Raw genomic sequence first — 21,411 nt, forward strand, 5'->3', positions numbered from 1 at the left:
AAAAAAAAAAAAAAATAATAATATATACTAACACTAATGATGGCTGATGGGCTGAAAAAAAATCTCATGATGTTGTAAGAAAGTTTACAAATTTGTGTTGGGCTGCATTCAAAGCCGCCCTGAGCCACATGCAGGCTGTGGGTTAGACAAGCTTGAATTAGATGATCTGATCTGTTTTTAGTGCAAGGATTTTATTATAGTGAGATTGTAGTGCTGGCTATTTTTAAGTAGCTCTTGGGCAAATCTCTAATCCTCTGTCTTAAAAAACCAAAAGCCTGGAGGGTGCGGTGGCTGACACTTGTAATCCCAGCACTCTGGGAAGCCGAGGCAAGTCGATCACCTGAGGTCGGGCGTTCAAGACCAGCCTGACCAACATGGAGAAACCCCATCTCTACTAAAAATACAAAATTGGCCTGGCGTGGTGGCACGTGTTTGTAATCCCAGCTTACTTGGGAGGCTGAGCAGGAGAATCACTTGAACCCAGGAGGTGGAGGTTGCAGTGAACTGAGATGGGGTCATTGCACTCCAGCCTGGCAACAAGAGTGAAACTGTTTCAAGAAAAACAACAAAACAAAACTGAAAGTCACATGCTTGCTCCGCAAAGAGTTTGCGTGAGGGAAGTGAACAATTTGATAAAAAAATAGTTTGCATGTGCTGTGGCTGTTAGTGCTATGGGCCAGCACGTTAGGTGGAGCTGAGTCCGTGATGATGTCAAGTTATCCCTGTCTGAAGGCAAAGAAAGGCCTTTCAGTGTGGAATTTGAATATCTGAAACTCAGTTTCCCAAGTTTGCCTTACAGAAATTTTAAGCTGCTTGAGAGTTACTCTGCGTGTATCTTCTTAAGTAGTTTTTTTTCTTAATTTCTCTTCTTCCCAGGTGCAGTGAGCCTCAGTTTCCGAGGCCGGAAAAGGATCCTGTAGTAGCCACATTGTGGCAGCTGCCCTGAACCGGGACCTGGACCTGGACCCAAATTGCCATGTCTTTAATGCATGTGAGTAGACGAACTGGTAAACAGGCTTGGTTTGGGGGAGTGGTAATCAACACCCTGCTCTGGACTGAAAGCAATGGATGCCAAGCGGCAGGGAGACTTCAGTAGCCTTTTGTTGCTAGGTGTCCGCAATAAGAGACAAAACTGAACTGCTTTGCCGGAAACAAGTGAAATGATTGCTTTCCTGTTTGTAAGCTTTGTTTTTACATCTTTCATATCCCGAAGAAGTCCCACAAGCCTGTGATGGTTAGTTATCCCTGTCTGAAAATCTGGACTGAGGGAAATCATCTATTCTGAGGCTTAAGGGTTTGGCTCCTTGTTTTTTTTTCCCCCTTTTTTTCCCCTCAGCATATCCTGCTGAGAGTCGAGTCTAGAGCATCATTCCTCTAAAACGTGAAAAGCAAATGTGTGGTCGCCCTGCTTTCTCTAGTCCCTTGATTATGGCTCTGAGGGTACAGGCTGTATGAGGCGGCGGAAATGCACAAATAGCCAGGATTTGATTTATGCCCTTATTGTGGAATGAAAGTGTTTGTTACATATTTCAAGAAAATGAATGTGCTCTTAGAAACAGATTGGAATGTAGGATGTATGCCAGCTTGTGGCAATGAGAATGCTCGACGACTCTGACCTTGCCTCTGCTCCGGGGTCCTGACATTTAGGGGAAACCACGGCTGTTTGCTTTCCTTGTGCTTTGTTAAGGATGCCAGGGAGGTCTCCTGAGTTTGTAGCTTAGATCCTGTCTGAATGTCAGGACTGGTGTGTGAGCAAGAAAGAAGCCAAGTGGTGCTGGAGGGTGGGGTGCCCGGCTTTGTTCCCATTTGAATGCCAGGCTTGAAGTGCACACAGATTGCCTTTCTTTTCTGTTGAAATGGGGGATGTGTGCAAACTCTGTGTATTTAAGGTTGTGTTTTTGCTGGACACCAAAGAAGCTGTATTCTGGGTTAGATTTAATGAGCCTAAAAACTGGCCCCAGTAGTTTACAGCCTGCAAGTAAAACAGTGAAAAGGCTTATCAAGTGGTTATTGTCTGCTGAGTGGACTTGACTACAGAACTCAAGTAAACCATAAGATTTGACTTGAAATGTTTATATCCAGAGGGAATGCTTTCTGATAGTTGTTTACTGGCCTCTTACCAGCAGCTGCTCCCTCAGAGGTACTGTCTCCTTAAAATGAGTCATCCTGGATCCCTACCAGCCTGCACCAAAATGATGTGATAGTGCCCCGTTATGCTCCCCCAACGCACACATGCCTGCTGGTGGTGAGAATGAGTGCTCTTAGACTGACTGCCTTTTTCCTCTCAAATTAGTTGTTATATAGCATTCAGTTTTGAGTCACTTCCTTGGCTGTTACTTCATATTATTCTCCTGTTTTATAGGTTAGCTACTAGCGATGCCAGATGGGATCAGCACAGCCCTGCCTCTGCTGCTAATTGTTCCTCTGAAGTAATCGCCATGCCTTCTTCGGCCTTCATCTTTAGAAGAATGAAGTGACTGGGATTATTCTGGAAAAGCTTTTGGCAGTTAGTGAAATTAGAGTATAACTAAGAACATTTTCAGACCTCCACTGTGGATGACCTGGGTATAATCTCACAAATCGATGGGACTGCAAGGATTGTAAACTGAAATGAACGCGATTATACTGTGTTGGAAGAGCCTAAGAGGAAACTGATGCCGTGAGTTTCAGAGAGTAACGCTTAACCCCAGTTACACAGATACCATCTTGTGTTTTCTCTTTTTCAGTTACCCACTGCATTGATTTTGTGATCTGCTAATGGGTTGCCACCCACAAACATTGCTTTAGCACTTTTACTTCAAATCAATGAAGGACTGAGAAAAGTTCTCCTGGTGTCTCCACAGAGTGGCTTCCAGGAATAGGTCTTTGCATAGAATATCAGTGGTTTCCTTTTTTGTTTCAAATAATGGTCAGAAGATATCCAGTGTTGACTCACCAAGGCAATCAGGTTCCTTTTTCCTTTTTTTTTTACATTTTATATTTTTGCTCTTTTTTATTTTATTTATTTTTTGAAACGGCGTTCCACTCTGTTGCCAGGCTGGAGTGCAGTGGTGTAATCTCAGCTCCCTGCAGCCTCCACCTCTCGGGTTCAGGCAATTCTCTTGGCTTAGCCTTCTGAGTGCTGAGACTACAGGTGCGTACCTTCTTTAGTAGAGACCATGTTGGCCAGGATGGTCTCTATCTCCTGACCTCGTGATCTGCCTGCCTCAGCCTCCCAAAGTGCTGGGATTACAGGCATGAGCCACCACGCCCAACCTTTTTTTTTTTTTTAATTTAAATTTAAATTTTTTTGAGACAAATTTTTTTTGTTTATTTGTTTTTTGTTTTTGAGACAGTCTTGCTCTGTCGCCCAGGCTGGGAGTGCAGTGGCATGATCTCTGCAACCTCTACCTCCCAGGTTCAAGCAATTCTTGTGCCTCAGCCTCCCGAGTAACTGAGACTACAGGCGCATGCCACCACAGCTGGCTAATTTTTTATGTTTTAGTAGAGACAGAGTTTCAACCATGTTGCCCAGGTTGGTCTCAAACTTCTGAGCTCAGGCAATCCACCTGCCTTGGCCTCCCTAAGTGCTAGGATTACAGGTGTGAGCCACCACACCCAGCTATTTTTTCTTTTGTTTTTTAATTTTAAAGTTGGGGGGTCTCAATTTTTTACCCTGGCTGGTCTCAAACTCCTGGACTCAGGTGATCCTCTGGCTCCAAGCCCACTACCAGTCTGAGGTTTCTTTACTAAAAGATCACTACCTTTTTTTCCTCTTATCTGCTGCCATGTGAGACGTGGCTTTCACCTTCTGCCGTGATTGTGAGGCCTTCCCAGCCACAAGGAACTATAAGTCCAATAAACCTCTTGTAAATTAAAAAAAAAAAATCACTATATAAGATACTAGGATGGATTGTGACTGTTGAGGGGTGCTTACATATCCCACATTTGACTACATTCTTTCCAAACTAAGTATTCTATCCAAAGGAACGTACTGCTGTCATGGAGACCAAAGAGGGACTGTTTAAGGTTGCCAAGGTGAAGCGAGCTGAGAGGCTCTGTTCTGGTGCCAGCAACTCTGAAATCTTAATTCCTGCTGTCCAGGCAGCAGAATGCCATGGTTTCCCCAAGTAGGTAGCTGCTTTAGCAATTAAAGCCCAAATGTCTGTTCTGTTGATCAGAGGTCTCTGAATTTCTGAAGTGGTGTTTCGTTTCTGGTGACTGAGTTAATCCCCATCCCTCTTGTAAAGTGTGCTAATAGAATCAGCCTTTCAAAGCTACAGAACCAGACCGTGCCCTAAATTGACCAACATGATTGATGTGCCTCGGGAAGTCTCTTGCCAGCTGTCCCTGTGAAGACCTCCCCTTGCTGCTGCCTTGCACACTGAAGCATCTCAGACTGCAGAGCCATTTAGTCATCAAGACAGTAAATCCCAGGGCTGGGTTAAGTGCTGTGTGATAACTTGGATGAGACTTCTTATAAAGCCACTTACAATAAAATTAGGAAACTACCGTCAGCTAAGTTCAAATTTACTGAAGCCAAGATACGAGGATGAGGGTTTATTACCCGGTAACATCATCCTGTTGGTGACAAGGTGGGGATACGTCTCTAATGGGACTTCCCTCAGTGGCAGGCAGGCTGCCAAGCATCTAACCCCCATCAAGTGCCAGACCCTCCCAGTGTTCTGAGAGTGATCTCCATGTGTTCTGAGAGTGATCTGAACACCCTGCATTTTATATGATTTCTTTACCCAGCCAAAAAAAAGAAGGTGGTCCATCATGTACACAGTTATCTAGTCTTAAGTTACATTCTGCCTTTTTTCTCCCACTTTATTATGGAGCAGAAGTAAGCCTATCATGTTCTTAGAAAGGCTCTTAAGAGGTGTCTTGGAGTCCTTGAATCACTTTAGCCTCTGGGGTAGGTTGCGCCACCAGGAGGATTTGGGCTGGAGCTTGTGTGTTTGCCTTTCACCTGGACTGCTGTTTGATCTTGGTGAACACTCCGCCGACATTTCCTAAAGTTGCTCAGTGCAAATCCGGCAAAGCAGCCCATTTTCCCTTGGCCAAGACTGAGATATGTTGTTTTAGGTGCATAGAGGAGTTTTCTTGGATGAGCCAAGGACAAGCTGGGGTGTCCTGCGTTGAACAGACCTCAATGATAGTCGTGAATTCACCCCAGTGCCCTCTGTTGGAAAGAAAGGAAGGTGAAGATTGAAAAGTTAAGATAAAAGCTTTTGGCCACTTGAGAGGATCAGGGCCGCAAGTCTTGAAGAAGCAAAGGGTTCAGTGCCTTGGGGTCAGCGCTGGTACAGCCGAAGGATGCCAGCCTTGTGCAGGTCTCTCCACAGGGCAGCTTCCAGGGACAGATCGTGGTTTGCATAGAATATCAATGGCTTCATTTTTCGTTCGAAATAGTGGTCGGAAAATTTCCAGTAGTTGCTTGTGATGAATCCATAGGCACTGACCTGGGCAAGGATAGTCATTGGATTAGTATTTGTTGAGCATCTAGTGTGAAGTGACGTAAGTTTAGAAAGGTGTCCCCCTGCTGAGGTGAGGATAATGGTCTAGGGCTTATTCCCACTTAGCAAGTGGCGAGATGGATTCAGGGGTGACTCACTGTGTCCCCACGTTGCATAGCTGGTGATTGCCACAGCTGGGTTTGGAACTCGAGGGTGGATGCAAAAGCCCATTACTACTCTCTCCCCATCCTAATTGGGGACTGCAGTCAAGACACTCCTGCTTTAAAATAGGAAAAGGCCCAGTATGGTGGCTCACGCCTGTAATCCCAACGCTGGGAAGCTGAGGTGGGAGGATCACTTGAGCTTGGAAGTTTGAGACCAGCCTGGGGAACATGGTGAGACCCCGTCTCTACAAAAAGTTAAAAAAAAAAATGAGTTAGGCTGGGCGCAGTGGCTCAAGCCTGTAATCCCAGCACTTTGGGAGGCCGAGGTGGGTGGATCACGAGGTCAGGAGATCAAGACCACCCTGGCTAACATGGTGAAACCCCATCTCTACTAAAAATACAAAAAACTAGCCGGGCGCGGTGGCGGGCACCTGTAGTCCCAGCTACTCGGAGGCGGAGGCTGAGGCGGGAGAATGGCGTGAACCCGGGAGGCGGAGCTTGCAGTGAGCCGAGATTGCGTCACTGCACTCCAGCCTGGGCGACACGGCGAGACTCCGTCTCAAAAAAAAAAAAATGAGCTGGACTTGGCAGTACATGCCTGTGATCCCAGCTACTTGGGGATCATCACACCACTGCACTTCAGCCTGGGCGACAGAGTTGAGACCCTGTCTCAAAAAAGAAAAAAGAGGGAAAAGATACAGGCCTGAGTCGTGGAGTGGCGTTTGGCCTCCAGCTCTCCGTAGAGCTTTAGCAGGGGTCATGGCCTCTCCTTGAAAGCTGCTGCTTGGCCCCTGCCTCCACGAGGTTCACATGGGCCACATCCCATCAGGAATGACTCTTAGGTGCTTTCCAAGTATTTGTGTGTGGGAGGCTAAACCTGCTGCCCCGCCCCCGCTCTGGGATATCCCCATAGAAGAATGTCCTTATTCAGCCCAGTGTGTTGAGGAGATTGGCTTTCACAAGGGCAGTTTGATGATTTGAACCTTAAATACCATATTGAGTGGCTGCTTTGGAGAAGAGTGAAAGAAGGTAGCCTGGGGAAGATGTCAGGAGCCAAGGCAAGGCTGCTCCAGGACCTGCCTGCCCTTCAAAGGGCCCTGGGTGGTGGGCAAGGAAGTGGGCAGCACCAGCAACACTCTTGGAGCTGGGGATTCCGTGAACAGAGGCCAAGAGTCCTAGGTCCGAGGGGAAGGGATATCAGGGGATCCTGTAGGGGTCTGTTCTGTGTTCTGCCGGCATGGGCTTCTGGAAGAGAAGGCCTCTTACCTGGTCACAAGTATGCAAAGCTGTCAGCAGCATGAGAGCCCCGGTACTAGGCATATATAGGTCTCCAAAATTGGTGTTAATCAACTTTGATTTCAAGAACCTGGAAGCAAAAAGACGTTTCAGCTCACTAGCTTGATGGTTGTATCATCACACTTCACAACTACACATTCAGATGGGTGGGAAAACTTCAGAAACTCAGGGCCTTCTACTCCTATCAGTTCTTTATTTGGTCCAAGCGGACTAAATGCAAAGATCTTTGAGACCTTAGGTAAGGTGGGGGGTGGGGGGTGAGAAAGAGGAACCACAGGTGAAATCCTTCCCCCTTTCGGCAACAGCCTGTTTTCTCCCCAAGCTGCTAAGTAACCACACTGCCAAGGGCATAGGTGGCCTGTTTATTTAGCCTGAGACTGCGGTTTCTCTCTACCCCACGTCTTGATTAAGTAGGAATCATGTGTGAGGGACAGGGAGCTCAGACCCTGTGACTGGACCCACACAGTCCAAGAGTGAGGCCGGGGTGTGACCACCGGCTCTGCCCTCAGGCTTGAGTTGACGCCAAGCTGTGCCAGGCCGATCACCTGACTTCTCTGAGCCTGTCTTCCTCTGTAGCATGGGACTAGTTGGAGGGGCTTCATTTACCTCCCTAGATCACTCACCCCTCTCCAATAGCTCCCTGCCCTGGGATTCGAGCCTCTGGTCCACAGCAGGGTTTCTCGGTCTCAGTGCTGTTGACACTTGGGGCCAGGTGCTTCTTTGTTGCTAAACGGGGATGTTCGGCAGCATCCCTGGCCTCTACCCGCTGATGGCACTTGCCCCCACCACCCTTTCGACAACCCTGGACGAGGGCCATATGCACATCCATGTTGAGAACTCCTGTCAGGAGGGAGGGAAGGGAGGGGAGGGGTTTCGGGCCTGAAGGTTCTAATGGCCTGCTGCTGACAGCCCCACTGCTGCTATGCACGTTATGGCCCCCAACTCCCAGTCTGCCTTTGTGAGCAGTCCCTAGTAAATACACCTTGAGTTATCCTGAGTTTCCTGTCCATTTCCTGGGGACTGACATATATCACACTCCCTCTATCAAGGTGCTAAATTAAACAGTAAATGAAGTGACAGTGCTTCGCACACAGCACTCGGGACAGTGGAGCTCTGGTTATTGGTCAGTGCGTGGGGCTGGTGGGAGGGCTCTGCCTGGATGTGGGGTGGGTATGTAAAAGGGAGAAGGAAGGGGACGCTGTTCTTCAGGCACCCCACTCCGTACCTTTCTGTCAGGTAGCTGATGAAGTCCGGATGTAGCAGCTTGAATTTACTGGCAGAAGCTTCTGGTCCGAAATAGATGTGTGGCCTAGGACCCATGATAGAAGTGGACAGAGCGCCCAGAGCCGTCGTATTGCAAGGGGGAGATGGAGGGGAGGGTCAGGGTGCCAGAGTAGCCGCGGTACCCTGAGCGGTAGGAGCGGGGCTGGGAGTAGTAGCGGGAGAAGGGCGTGTAGAAGGTGGCAGGCAGCACGGTGGGGACCACATGTGGCTTCCCTCTCACCAGGACCTCCACGGGTGGGGTGTAGGAGAGAGAGGAGGGGGGCATGAACAAACCGGGGGGAGTTGGGAAGGGGCAGTGAAACTGGGGGTGGTGGGGGGGCGGGGGAAGGAGAGGTAAGTAGAGCGAGTCAGGAGAGGGTGGGGGCTTCCGGGCAGGGCAGGGAGAGGGACAGGCAAAGCATGGGTTTTGGGGAAGTGGTGCTGTGGGGGGCTGGAAAAAGGGGGGCTCCTTCAGAAAGCGGGGCACATAGGGGGTGATATAGGACGGAATGTTCTGAATTGGTCCGATATAGGAAGATGAGGGGGCAGGGCTGTAGAAGGAGGACTTGGGGGGCACAGTGGGGGTTAGGGAAGGGTTTCGAGAGAGGGATTTGAAACCAGACTGGGAGGGAGATTTGGAGGTGGGTGGGGTGGCGGATTGGGCGGCCCCGCGGGGCACGTGTTGGACCTGAGGACTGGGGTTCAGGGAGGAAGTCCGGGAAGAGGGCTGTGAGGCACTTGGGGTGGGAGGATGGGAGGGGGGCCGGGAGGAAGAGCCCCGAGTGGGGGAAGGGGCTGAGCTCTCGTGAGGCTGCTGGTCTGGAGGGGTGACAATGCTATTGGAACGGGACTGGGAGGGAGACTGGGTAGGGGATGGATTAGGGGTGTGGGAAGGGGAGCTCATTGGTGTTGGGGAGGCTTAGGTCCACCCGATGTCTCTGAGGCAGCCCCAAGAGCCCAAGCCCAGCGTGTCACAAAGCCCAGCTCAGACCAGCAGTGGAAGCAATTGTTGGGTAATCACCAGGGTGGGGGCGGGGTGGGCCTGGCTTTAGAGCCCTTAACCCGTAAGGACCACCTGTAAAGCCACTCTGTGGGGGTGGGCGAGATGTCCTCAGGGAGACCCCAGAGATAGGAGGGCTGGTTGTCTGGGCCACAGCAGTGGCGTTGATTTTTAGGGACCTCATCTCAGGGACAAGAAATTATCTCAGAACCCCCGGGAGGAGGTTCAGACAAGGGTCAGATGGTGGCTCAAGAGAGCTGGACCCAGGCCTGCTGTGCAGGAAGGTGGGAAGGAAGACAAAGGGCCCATTGTTTCCGCCTCTCAGGATGCTGGGCCTTGAGTCTGCTCTCCTGTTTCACAGGCATGACCCTGGGACGGATGCCCACCAGGAGGAGTGGCACAGACTGGCCCCGACTCGTTTCCAGCACTGTGTGCTCAATGGGACAGCAGACCCTGCCCAGTTTGTGACCTGGAGCCGCTGGGGGCAGCCAGGCTGGGCAGGGAGAACACAGCCTGAAGCTGAGGAGCCAGACCTGCTCATCCCATTCAGAAAAGCTGCCTCTCCTGCCCCGAGCCCACCACCCCCAGAAGGCTACTGGGAACCCAGAGGGTCACCTGGGCTTTCCAGAGGTAGACAAAAAGTAGAATTTCCCTGAGTTGTGTGAGTTGCTGAGTTATGTGAATAATTGGGGATGATTGAATTCTTAGGGCTTTTCTTGCTGCCCTTCACCCACCTCCTCTTACCCCATCATGGGCCCTGGGACCAAAAGGAAGATGACCATAGCGCCCCTGCCCCTCCACCACGCCCCACACCACCATGACCTGGCTGCTCACCTGTCCCCTTTATCTAGGCCCTCAGGGACAGGCACACCCAGAATGGCTGATCTCAGCATCACATAGTCACGGATGTCTGAGGGGATGAAGATATACTGCAGGTCCTGTCAGAATAGAGACAATGATCCCAGAGGGGAACCAGGCCATGTTTAGCTCCTCCGTGTGGACAGCCCTCCACCCAACCTTGCCCACTGAGCCGACTGGAGAATTTCCCTTAAATACCTTTCATTCCCACCCAGAGGTACGGTACTGGTTTCAATGTAGGCCTGCAAATCCTCTAATGCTCCTTCAGGAGGTGGCACCCAATTGCCTTCCCCTGGAGTATGGGCTGGACTTAGCGACTCATGCACAGGATTTTTCTGATAAAAAGGAAAGTGATGGTGCGTGGCTTAGAGACTAGGTCATAAAAAGTGCTGTGGCTTCCTTTACGTTCTCAGATCACTCACTCTGAATGAAGTTAGCTGCCATGCAGTGAGGACAGTCAGCCTACAGGGGGGCCCAAGTGGCAAGGGCCTTTGAGACACCGCCTTGATGTCAGCCCCAGTCAAGCTTTTGGGCCTCTCAGATGATGCAGCCCATCATCTCCGTCATCTGAGCCAAAACCTTCCTCTAAGCTCCCCGCAAATTCCTGACCCATTGAAACCACAAGGTAATGTGTGTTGTTTAAAGCCACCAAGTTTTGAGGTCATTTGTTACACAGTAATAGATAACTCACATGTGTACCGTGGCTATACCGAAACAGGCCGGGCGCGGTGGCTCACGCCTATGATCCTAACAATTTGGGGAGGCTGAGGCGGACAGATGATGTGAGGTCAGGCGTTCAAGACCAGTCTGGCCAACATGGTGAAACCCCATCTCCACTAAAAATATAAAAATTAGCCAGGCGTGGTGGTGCGTGCCTGTCATCCCAGTTTGTTGAGAGGCTGAGGCAGGAGAATCACTTGAACCCAGGAGCCAGAGGTTGCAGTGAGCTGAGATCACACCATTGCACTCCAGCCTGGGTGACAGGGAGACTCCGTCTCAAAGCAAAAACAAAAACAAAAAATCGAAAGCTGCTCCATTTTGTTCCACTTCACGGAAGAGAGGTTCTAGTGTGAGGACTCGGTGTGGTGTAGACACTATGGTAGGACACTCCTTAAGCCCCTGGTCAGGGGAGGAAGCTTCTAGAAACCCAGCTCAGCTTCCTCCAGCACCGCAGATTCCCTTTTCCTGGGATCCCCCTAACCCTGCATGTGGCACCCACAGCACCTGAGGAGGGAAGCTTTGAGTTACGGCCCCGGGGTGTGGGTGGAGGAACCTGGAGGCCAGCAGGTAGGGCCAGATGCTGACTCCCACGCACTGGCTGCCACCTGCTGCATGTCCCTCAGCGTCTCTGACCCTCAGTTTCCTATACAGGGCTATTGTGAGATTTCGAGAGGCCAAACCACATTCTTCCAGGGGCCAATGTGGGGAAATGGAAACAACGCCAGGGGTGGGATCAGAGGGGCCTAGATCTAGATGGTTCCAGCTGGGTGACCTTGGCCACGTTCCTGAACCCCTCAGTGTCTCTGCTTTGTCATCTGGAAATGGGTACAAGGGTCCCACTCAGGGCTGCTGTGGTGACTGCGTGTGCCCTGTAACATGCTAGGAACAGAGGAGGAACTCCGTAAAACCCCTTCCCCTGGGAATCGCTAGGACAGGCTGAGTTCCCCAAAGAATGCCAACTCTTAAGGTGGGGGGTACTCTGGGTTCAAATCCTGACCCTACCGCTGACTCACTGAATGAAAGGTGCCAGGCTTTTATCCCCTCCCCAGGAAAACCATGGGTTGCATGGTCTCTGTAAAGTGCCTGGCAAGTCATAAGCATTCGGTAAATGCTAGCCATTCATGTCCCATGCTGCGGAGGAGTCCTGTGCCGCCTGAGTCCGCGGGGAGTCCGGGACCAGAGCCCCCCTCATCTTCAGTGGCCATCTTGTGTATCCAGAGTCCTAGCACACCCTCTGCATCCACTGGACCAGGGTGTGTGCGCCCTGTGGCCCCCACTGAGGGGACTCCAGGAACAATGGTGCCATTGTTAACTATAATGGCATGCCTGCCAGAGGCCTCACCTGTCCTTGTGGCACGGAGGTAAAGCCCAGGTTCCAGTAGGAGACAAGGGAGTTCTTCATCGTGTTCACAGTGAAACCATAGAAGGAAGTCTTGGTGCCCACATCGCGCTCGAAGCCTTTGATCACAGCTCCGTTGAGTCTGGTCGGCACAGAAGCCTGTCAGTGTCTGTGGTGACACCAGGCCGTCTGTTCTGCTTCCATCTCCACGGTTCTGCCTGGCCTGTCCCCCCTGCCTCTGTACGACCACTCCTGCCCACGGAGTACCAGTGCCCAGTTGTCAGCCAGAACCCCACTCCTTCAGACCTCAAGGGGTGACACCCTGTGAGTAGGTAGAGGTGGCCCTGGCAGCTGCTTCCTCCCGGGTCCCCTGCACGGGCAGCCATGCTCTGTCCTCAGGGCCTACTGTTTGTGTTTGCCTTGTCCATGCCCGTGTGCCTGTCACAACTGCTGAGCTGCCCGGGCCACTGCTGCCATAGCCCACTGCCCCTGGGGGAGACCCCCACACCCTCCGGGCAACTCTCCCTCCTGCCCCTCCCCAGCCCGTGCCCCTCATACCTGAACACATAGTCATGGGCATCGATGTTGGGACCCTGGCGGGACCCATTCAGAATGCCTCCGTTGCCCACCACGGCACACCGGATACACTTGGGAGGAGAGTCCCTGGGCGGGGTGAACAGCTTGGCACTCTCTGAGCTGTTCAGAAGGCTCAGGGTGGAGGTGATGGCTGTGGGTGCAGATGGGGAGCAGCCATGAGAAGGGCTGGCATCGGGGCACCTGGGGCCTTCCCTAGGCTGGTTCTGGTGCCCCATGTCCCCTGAGGCCTGACCCCAGCCCCTCCCAAGAAGCACAGAGGGTGGGAGGGGAAGGAGATGTCTGTCAGGGGGAGAACAGAAAAGCTGACAGTGGAAGAGGGGGCTTGACGGCCTTCACTTGTCTTAAGAACCCGAATAACTTATCCTCTTAAGACTATTCTTAGGGAAGTGGGCTCAGAGCTTAAAAAAGACTGGGCTGGGCATGGTGGCTCACGCCTGTAATCCCAGAACTTTGGGAGGGTGAGGCGGGCAGATCACTTGAGGCCAGGAGTTCGAGACCAGCCTGGGCAACATGGTGAAACCCTGGCTCTACTAAAAATACAAAAATTAGCCAGGTGTGGTGGGCATGCCTGTAATCCCAGCTACTTGGGAGGCTGAGACACAAGAATCACTTGAACCCGGGAGGCGGAGGTTGCAATGAGCTTGAGATTGTGCCATTGCAGTCCAACCTGAGTGACAGGGTGAGACTCGTCTCAAAAATAAAAAAGACCGTATATTGCAAAAGAAAAGAATCGGAGGCCTGTGGGGGTTTGGGTGCAAGTATAATGTAGAGGGGGCTCTGGGCCTGCAATGTGGGGGTTCCTGCAGCAGCAACTGTGAGTGAGGTGGTTTGAGGCCCCACAGCCTCTGTCCTTGGCCACCATTGGACGCTGCAGCCTTTCTTGCCAGGGAGGCCCAAGGACGGTGAGGGCCGCTGGCGGGGGCAGCCCCAGGCCTCTCCCTGGGTGCTTGGACGGAGGAGGGAGGTGAGGCAGGAGTTGCATAGCTGGGGCTTCTGGGAGGAGAGAGGGGGACAGAGAGGCCCTGTATCACCAGTGCTATGAGGGCAGGGAGGCCTGGCCTACCTCAGGGCCAAGAGCAGGAAGCTGAGACAGAAGGCAGGTGAGAGGCGGTGGGCGTGGATTACCTTGGTAAGAGAGCCCCCGCCAGCCATACGGGGCTTTGTGTTGGCTCAGGCGGTCCCAGAGCTCTGGGGTGAAGAGTTCCCCCCACAGCAGCACTGGAACAGAGAAATTGAACAGGCAACGGAAGTGGGGGTGCCGCTGAACGGCCAGGTGAAGCAGGTGTCGGCAGGCCTGGCCCTGTGGGTGAGAAGGTGAGGGCTGAGCCCTGTTAGGTGGGGGCTGGGGTGAGTGGGACTCCCCGCAGACCCTGCAGGGAGTTGTGAGGGAAGGTCTGTCCTGTCCCCTCCAGATCGGGGCCATCCTTGCATTTTTGAACTGAGCTGGCTGCTAAGGAGTCTGGGAACTTTCTGGATTTAGCCTGCCTAGCTCTTCCTCTCCCGGAGACCATGTCCCCTTGGCCTGATGGCTCTGGCCTCATACTCCTTCACCTCACGCTTGAGCAAACTCTGGGGCATTTTCTGATGCATGGGTCTGACCTGCCTGCCCTTTGGTGGACGAGTTTCAGCCTGGGCTGGGCTCGGATCACCTGGATGCAAACCCTAACCCTGCTGGTACTCGCTGTATGATTTGCGTGCGAACAGGCTGCCAGGAAGATCCGTGGTCTTTCTTTCCAGTGGTGTCTTTAGGGCATAGAAGTGTCCCCCCAAAATTCATTACCCAGAGCCTTGGAATGTGACCTTAGTTGGATCTAGGGTCTTTGGAGATGGAGTTAGTTAAGAGAAGGTCATAGAGGGTGAGGTCGGGCCCTAACTAGCATCCTTATAAGGAGGCCAAGTGATGATGAAGCAGAGATGTGTGCGATGCGCCACAAACCAGAGGACGTGGAGCTGCCAGAGCTGGGGAAAGGCAGGAGAGGCTTTCTTCCAGCCTTCAGAGGGAGCATGGCCCTGCCAGCACCTTGATTCTGGGCTTCTGGGCTCCAGAACTGTGACGATTCAATTTCTGTGGATCGAAGCCCCCCAGGCTGTGATCATTTGTTCCAGCAGCTACGGGGAAGGAACACAGCACCTCTGTACTTGTGGGCCTTGAGGGAGGGTGAGGTCAGGAAACAGGCCCCAGCCTTGTCTGCCCATGACCTCACAAGGTCAGAATCACACACAGTCATGGCCTGGGCAGGCCTTCTATTATTCCTGAATGGGGCTCTTTGTTAAGCCATTGGCTTGATCAAAGGGCAAAGCAGGAAATAGCTGTAATTTCTGCTATAATGCAACTTGCGAGTGGCTGAATATCACTATGCTGTGCAAAGCTATGCAACCATGACCATGGGGCAGCCGGGCATGGGGGCTCACCCCTGTAATGCCAGCACTTTGGGAGGTCAAGGTGGGAGGATAACTTGAGGCCAGGAGTTTCCATAACATAACAAGACCCCATGTCGGCAAAAAAAATTTTTTTAATTAGCCAGGCATGGTGACCCAGGCCTGTGGTCCCAGCTACTTGGGAAGCTGAGGTGGAAGGATTGCTTGAGCCTGGGAGATTGAGGCGGCAGTGAGCTATTGAGACTGCACTCCAGCCTGGACAACAGAGTGAGACCCCATCTCAAAAACAAAACAAAACAACAACGGCAAAACAAAAAACCATGGACTTATGAGAAAGTGGGATGAGTGACATAACACTGAAAAGCTGTCAGGAATGCATAAAACCAAAGATACAAATCGAAGAAAGACAGAAGCACAGTTTTACGGATGTCCCATGGTTAAAGAATACTTGAGATTGATGTGGAAGTGGGAGTGGAAGTGGGTGTTGGAAGGGGGCAGTTTGTGTGATATTGTGAAATGGTGGAAAGAAGGTTGTCTGAAATCGGAGGGAACTGTGCTGCCAGGCTCACTAGGGCAGGTGAACCCATAACACACTCAGTGAAGCTGATGGAGATCTCAGGTGCGCATACATAAAAAAATACTTTTTGTGTGTTCCTGCGTGGCTCTGCTGAGTTGGGTGTGGTTTCCATGTTAATCTAGAGTTTTCACTGACAAAATCACTCAAAAGAAGATCCAGACTGGGCACAGTGGCTCATGCCTGTAATCCCAGCACTTTGGGAAGCAGAGGCGGGTGGATTCACCTATGTTCAGGGATTCGAGACCAGCCTGAGCAACGTGTTGAAACCCCGTCTGTACTAAAAATACAAAATTAGCCTGGCGTGGTGGCACATGCCTATAATTCCAGCTACTTGGGAGGCTGAGGCACGAGAATCGCTTGAACCTGGGAGGCAGAGGTTGCAGTGAGCCAAGATGGCTGCAGTAGCCTGGGCAACAAGAACGAAACTCCATCTCAAGAAAAAAAAAAAGAAAATGCAAATTTTATGTAATGCTCAGATTGTTTCCTAATATGTCATTTTTTTTTCTTTTTTTTTTTTGAAACAGAGTCTCACTCTGTCCCCCAGGCTGGAGTGCAGTGGAGCTATCTTGGCTCACTGCAAGCTCCGCCTCCCAGGTTCACACCATTCCTCTGCCTCAGCCTCCCGAGTAGCTGGGATTACAGGTACCCGCCACCATGCCTGGCTCATTTTTTGTATTTTTAGTAGAGGCGGGGTTTCACTGTGTTAGCCAGGATGGTCTTGATCTCCTGACCTCATGATCTGCCCTTCTCGGCCTCCCAAAGTGCTGGGATTACAGGCGTGAGCCACTGGGCCCGGCCCCTAATATGTCAATCTTGTTGGAACAAATTACCAGTTTCTTTTTCTTTTCTTTCTTTTTTTATTTTTTTGAGACAGAGTTTCGCTCTTATTGCCCAGGCTAGAATACAATGGCGTGATCTCATCTCACTGCAACCTCCACCTCCTGGGTTCAAGTGATTCTCCTGCCTTAGCCTCCCAAGTAGCTGGAATTACAGGCGCCTGCCACCACTCCTGATCTCAGGTGATCCACCCACCTCGGCCTCCCAAAGTGCTGGGATTACAGGCGTGAGCCACTGTGCCTGGACCAAATTAACAATTTCAAAGTAAGCATTATAGCAGAACTGACAGCTGGCTTGCTTGTATCCCATGGATGTGGTGTCAAAGTTTCCTTCTTAGCTCTGACCACCAGGAAGCTCAGAGCTAGATATATGACATGTCTCCTACTTTGTGACACATTTTTTCCTGCGCTTATTTCACGTTGTCTTATTTTCATTTCTTTACTTCTTCCCTCATTTCCTCATTTTATTGTATTTTATGTTTGTGCCTTTTTTTTTTTTTTTTTAGACAGAGTGTTGCTCTGTTGCCCAGGCTGGAGTGCGGTGGAGCAATCTCGGCTCACTGCAACATCCACCTCCCAGGTTCAAGCAGTTCTCCTGCTTCAGCCTCCCTAGTAGCTAGGATTATAGGCGTCCAGCACCATGCCTGGCTAATTTTTATATTTTTAGTAGAGATGGGGTTTCACCTTGTTGGCCAGGCTGGTCTCGAACACCTGACCTCAGGTGATCCACCCACCTCGGCCTCCCAAAGTGCTGAGATTACAGGCGTGAGCCACCACACCTGGCTGTTTTTGCCTTCTTGTATGTGTCCAAAAGCCACCTCAAACCCTTTGTTTTAGACCAGGTGGGGACATATGTCAATTAGCATCAAACAGCTCAAGGTTCAAGGTGGAAAAGACTTCAGGAAGCTTGAAGATGACCTGGTCCAAGCACCCCTAAGGTGCTGGAGGTCTCTCTCCAACCTGCCAGTCAAGTGTCCATTGGCCTCTGTGTTTATTTATTTATTTATTTTGGAGACGGAGTCTCACTCTGTCGCCCAGGGTGGAGTGCAGTGGCACGATCTCGGCTCACTGCAACCTCCACCTCGCAGGTTCAAGCGATTCTCCTGCCTCAGCCTCCCAAGTAGCTAGGATTATAGGTGCCCGCCGCCATGCCCGGCTAATTTTTTGTATTTTAGTAGAGACAGAGTTTCACTGTGTTGCCCAGGCTGGTCTCGAACTCCTGAACTCAGGCAATCCGCCCGCCTCGGCCTCCGAAAGTGCTGGGATTACAAGTGTGAGCCACTGCATCCAGCGGCCTCTGTTCTTAAGACAGGGCCCCCATCGCCTGCCCAGGGCTAATTGCTGTGTCTTTGAACAACTTGGCTGTCACTAAGCTCTAGCATGCAGTGAAATCTTTCTCCCTGAGGCCCCAGGCAACATGTCCCAGTTTAGTCCTTGGGCATGGAAAACACCTCTTAAGCCTGTATTAATCCAGAACAACACAGTCATCATCCTGATTAACGGCAGCACATGGAGCCAGGGTGGGGTGGAGTGGGATGGGGTGGGGGAGGCTGTATTGCACAATGGTTCTGAGCCAGGTTCTAGACAAGAGGCTCAAACCCCAGGACTACCTCTTACTACCTAAGCAGGGTACTTAACTTCTTGGTGCCTCATTTTGCTCATTTGTAAGGGCCACATTCTAGGGTTGCTGTGAGGCTTCAGTGAGAGAACGCAGGTAAAGTCCCCAGATCAACGCTGTTACTTACCGTTATGAGGCAGGGCCCTGAAGCTTCTCAAACCTTCTGGGCAAGCAAGGGCATCTTTCCAGAGCTTGGAGTTTGCTCCAGGGTGAGCAGTTTAAATGTGACTTTTATACAAAGTAGATATTTTGAGGAGTAGAATATAAAATTCACAGGACTATTTAAGATACAATCTTAGGACTCCGAAGAACTGTTCAGCTGGCTACACCCCCTGAGTATATATTTATTCATCTTTCCCTGCTGTTAGGCCACAGGAAACCCTATTGGTCAGGTCTGAGAGGCCCTGAAGGGATGGATGCTCAGCTCGTAACTTAGGGCGTTCCGAAGAGCTCCTGCCCAGCAATCTCATGAGAATGTTCTTATTCGCTCTTCTTCCCTCCTCCCCACTAATTTGAGGGTGCCCAAAACTGCCACAGGGTAGTCGACCACTGTACCTTTCCTGTCCAAGAATTCGATGCCTTGGGTTGCAAGAATGTTTGAAATGGTGTGGTGTCCCTGGGGGAAAAAGCAGAAAAAAAGCAGGGGTCAGCAGCTCTGACCTACCTCTTGGAAGCTTTTGGACTGACTGACTCCCTTAGCTCTAGGGGCGGACAAAGTTTGTCTGTGCCTATCATGGTGGCTCACACCTGTAATCCTAGTGCTTTGGGAGACTGAGGCGGGAGGATCACTTGGGACCAGGGGTTGGAGACCAACCTGGGCAACATAGCAAGACCTCATGTCTACAAAATTTAAAAAATTAGCTGGGCATGGTGGCAGGCACCTGTAGTCCCAGCTACTCAGGAGGTTGAGGCAAGAAGCTTGTTTGAGACCAGGGATCAAGGCTGCAGTGAACATAATTGTGCCACTGTCCTGTAGCCTAGGTGACAGTGAGACCTTCTCTCAAAAAAAAAAACAAAAAAAAAAAGCCTATTTGTTATTTTGATTTTTTCACTTCTGTACTCTTATTCTTTTTGTTGTTGTTGTTGTTTGTTTTTTTGAGATGGAGTTTCGCTCTTGTCACCCAGGCTGGAGTGCAGTGGCACAATCTTGGCTCACTGCAACTTCCACCTCCCGGGTTCAAGTGATTCTCCTGCCTCAGCCTCCTGAGTAGCTGGGATTACAGGCATGCGCCACCACGCCCAGCTAGTTTTGTATTTTTTGTAGAGATGGGGTTTCTCCATATTGGTCAGGCTGGTCTCGAACTCCCTACTTCAGGTGATCTGCTCACCGTGGCCTCCCAAAGTGCTGAGATTACAGGCGTGAGCCACTGCGCCCAGCTCTGTGCTCTTATTCTTGCCATGTATTTTCTCTTTAGGCACACAGGATACTGTCACTTTCTTATGTTTTGCTTCACTGTGTAAACTCAGAGATCAAGACATCCCTCAGCAACTGGCAGAAATGTGGAGTATAAAGGAACAGTGAGATGGTGGTTTAAAATATATGAAAATAGAAAAGATTGCCAGCCACCTGGAACTGTGACCATCTGAAGGATCTCCCTGACAGGGCCCCGGAGGTAGGCATTAGATCTGAGGTGACTGGGTCTCCCTTCCCCTTTGTGTGGGTCATGCCCACCACCCCTGAAGTACAATCCTGGTTAAGGTTATGGTTCTTGCTATGGTTTGAATGAGTCCCTCAAAGTTTATGTGTTGGAAACTTAATCCCCAATGCAACAGTATTGAGAGGTGAGAACTTTAAGGGGTGATTAGGTCACTTGGGCTCTGCCTTCATGAATGGATTAATTTGGTTATTGCAGGAGTGGGTTAGTTATTGTGGGAGTGGGTTCCTGATACAAGGATGAACCCAGCCTCTCTTCTCTGAAGCATACGTGCTCTCTTGCCTTTCTGCCTTCCATCTATGAGGATGCAGCAAGAAGGCCCTCTCCAGACACAGATCCCATGACCTGAGACTTGCCAGCCTCCAGAACCATAAGAGGTAAATCTCTGTTTTTTGTAAATGATCCAACTCAGGTGTTCTGTGATAGCAGCCCAAAACAGACTAAGACAGCTCTGAAACCTCACTTCCTGGGTTTGCAACCTGACTCCACCACTTGGCTGCTGTGCGATCTTGGGCAGTTGCTGAACTTCTCAGAACCTCAGTCTCTGCATCTATACAATAGGGATAATCATATTGAGCTCCTTGGATTGTTAGGAGGATTCAAACGGAGTGTATGTTAGCACATATAAAAAGTGTCCTCTAGGTGGCCAGGCACGGTGGCTCACTCCTGTAATCCCAGTACTTTGGGAGGCTGAGGCAGGCGGATCATGAGGTCAGGAGTTTGAGACCAACCTGGCCAACATGGTGAAACCCCATCTCTACTAAAAATGCAAAAATTAGCCAGGCGTGTTGGCACATGCCTGTAATCCCAGCTACTTGGGAAGCTGAGGCAGGAGAATCACTTGAAACCGGAAGGTGGAGGTTGCGGTGAGCAGAGATCGCACCACTGCACTCCAGTCTGGGTGAAAGAGTGAAACTCCATCTCAAAAAGAAAAAAAAAGGAAAAAAGTGTCCTCGAAATGTTAGCTATTATTACCTCCTAAAGGAGGAAGAGAAAGGATCTTGCTGTGTCAGCCTCTATTATTAGTGTCCCTTCTAGAGGGCAGTAAGCAGATAGTGTTACTGTCCCCTCCCAATGCCCAATTCCCAAGCACTAGGTGGCCCCTGAATCAGGGCAGAAGGAAAACATGAAGGAAGGAACAAGGGTTCTTACCCTTTCAAAAGGGTGGCCAGGCTTCTCTCAGACCCCTCCCTTCACCCCAGCAGCCACAGGGAGCAGGTGCAGGGGACACTGAGTTGGCAGCTTGCAAGAGAAACACAGGTCTCTTGTTGCCTGCTTCTAGGTGCTGAGGCGGCTGAGCCACAAGGGAACCCGGGATCTGGCCTCCCTTTGGTTTCCAGGTTTCCTGTAAAACCCTGGAGGGACGGCCCAGAAAGAGCAGGGTTGATTCTTTCCCCCATCCCTCTCTTGCCCCCTTGGACTGTCCACCTCTCCGCCCACATAATCCCATAGTTCCTGCTCATGAGCACAATATGACCCCCTCTGAGAAGGAACTAGGACAGTGATGCTCAGACTAGTTGCCTATGAGAACCCCCCAGGGAGGTTTGAAAAACCCCATTGCTCAGCCCCGACTCCTGAGATTCTGATCTGATTGTTCTGGGGTTGGGGGCGGGCATTGGTGAATCCAGTCCCTACCCTCCCACCCTAACCAGGTGATTCTGCTGTGCAGCC

The 21,411-nt window shown here is 51.0% G+C and overlaps 1 protein-coding gene and 1 long non-coding RNA gene across 3 annotated transcripts in view; one reads left to right on the forward strand and one right to left on the reverse strand.

Annotated features, from left to right (window-relative positions):
* Positions 1 to 4,496, forward strand: part of LOC105518117 — a 7,438-nt gene extending 2,942 nt beyond the window's left edge. For both annotated transcript variants that reach the window (XR_001002784.1, XR_001002780.1), the window contains 2 exons: positions 877 to 987; positions 2,363 to 4,496. This is a non-coding gene — a long non-coding RNA (uncharacterized LOC105518117). The remainder of the gene's footprint in view (positions 1 to 876; positions 988 to 2,362) is intronic.
* A 31-nt stretch (positions 4,497 to 4,527) lies between these two features.
* The window catches only part of ST6GALNAC2 (ST6 (alpha-N-acetyl-neuraminyl-2,3-beta-galactosyl-1,3)-N-acetylgalactosaminide alpha-2,6-sialyltransferase 2), a 21,410-nt gene continuing 4,526 nt past the window's right edge, over positions 4,528 to 21,411 (reverse strand). Inside the window, exons 2-9 of the mRNA XM_011951116.1 lie at positions 18,641 to 18,701; positions 13,801 to 13,975; positions 12,637 to 12,805; positions 12,082 to 12,220; positions 9,996 to 10,099; positions 8,124 to 8,207; positions 6,869 to 6,968; positions 4,528 to 5,444 (exon numbers count right to left, since the gene is read on the reverse strand). Of these exons, the coding sequence (XP_011806506.1) occupies positions 5,277 to 5,444; positions 6,869 to 6,968; positions 8,124 to 8,207; positions 9,996 to 10,099; positions 12,082 to 12,220; positions 12,637 to 12,805; positions 13,801 to 13,975; positions 18,641 to 18,701 (1,000 nt within the window). The 3' untranslated portion in view covers positions 4,528 to 5,276. The remainder of the gene's footprint in view (positions 5,445 to 6,868; positions 6,969 to 8,123; positions 8,208 to 9,995; positions 10,100 to 12,081; positions 12,221 to 12,636; positions 12,806 to 13,800; positions 13,976 to 18,640; positions 18,702 to 21,411) is intronic.

Source organism: Colobus angolensis, unplaced genomic scaffold (assembly GCF_000951035.1).
Source record: "Colobus angolensis palliatus isolate OR3802 unplaced genomic scaffold, Cang.pa_1.0 Scaffold1, whole genome shotgun sequence".
Lineage (NCBI taxonomy): Eukaryota > Metazoa > Chordata > Mammalia > Primates > Cercopithecidae > Colobus > Colobus angolensis.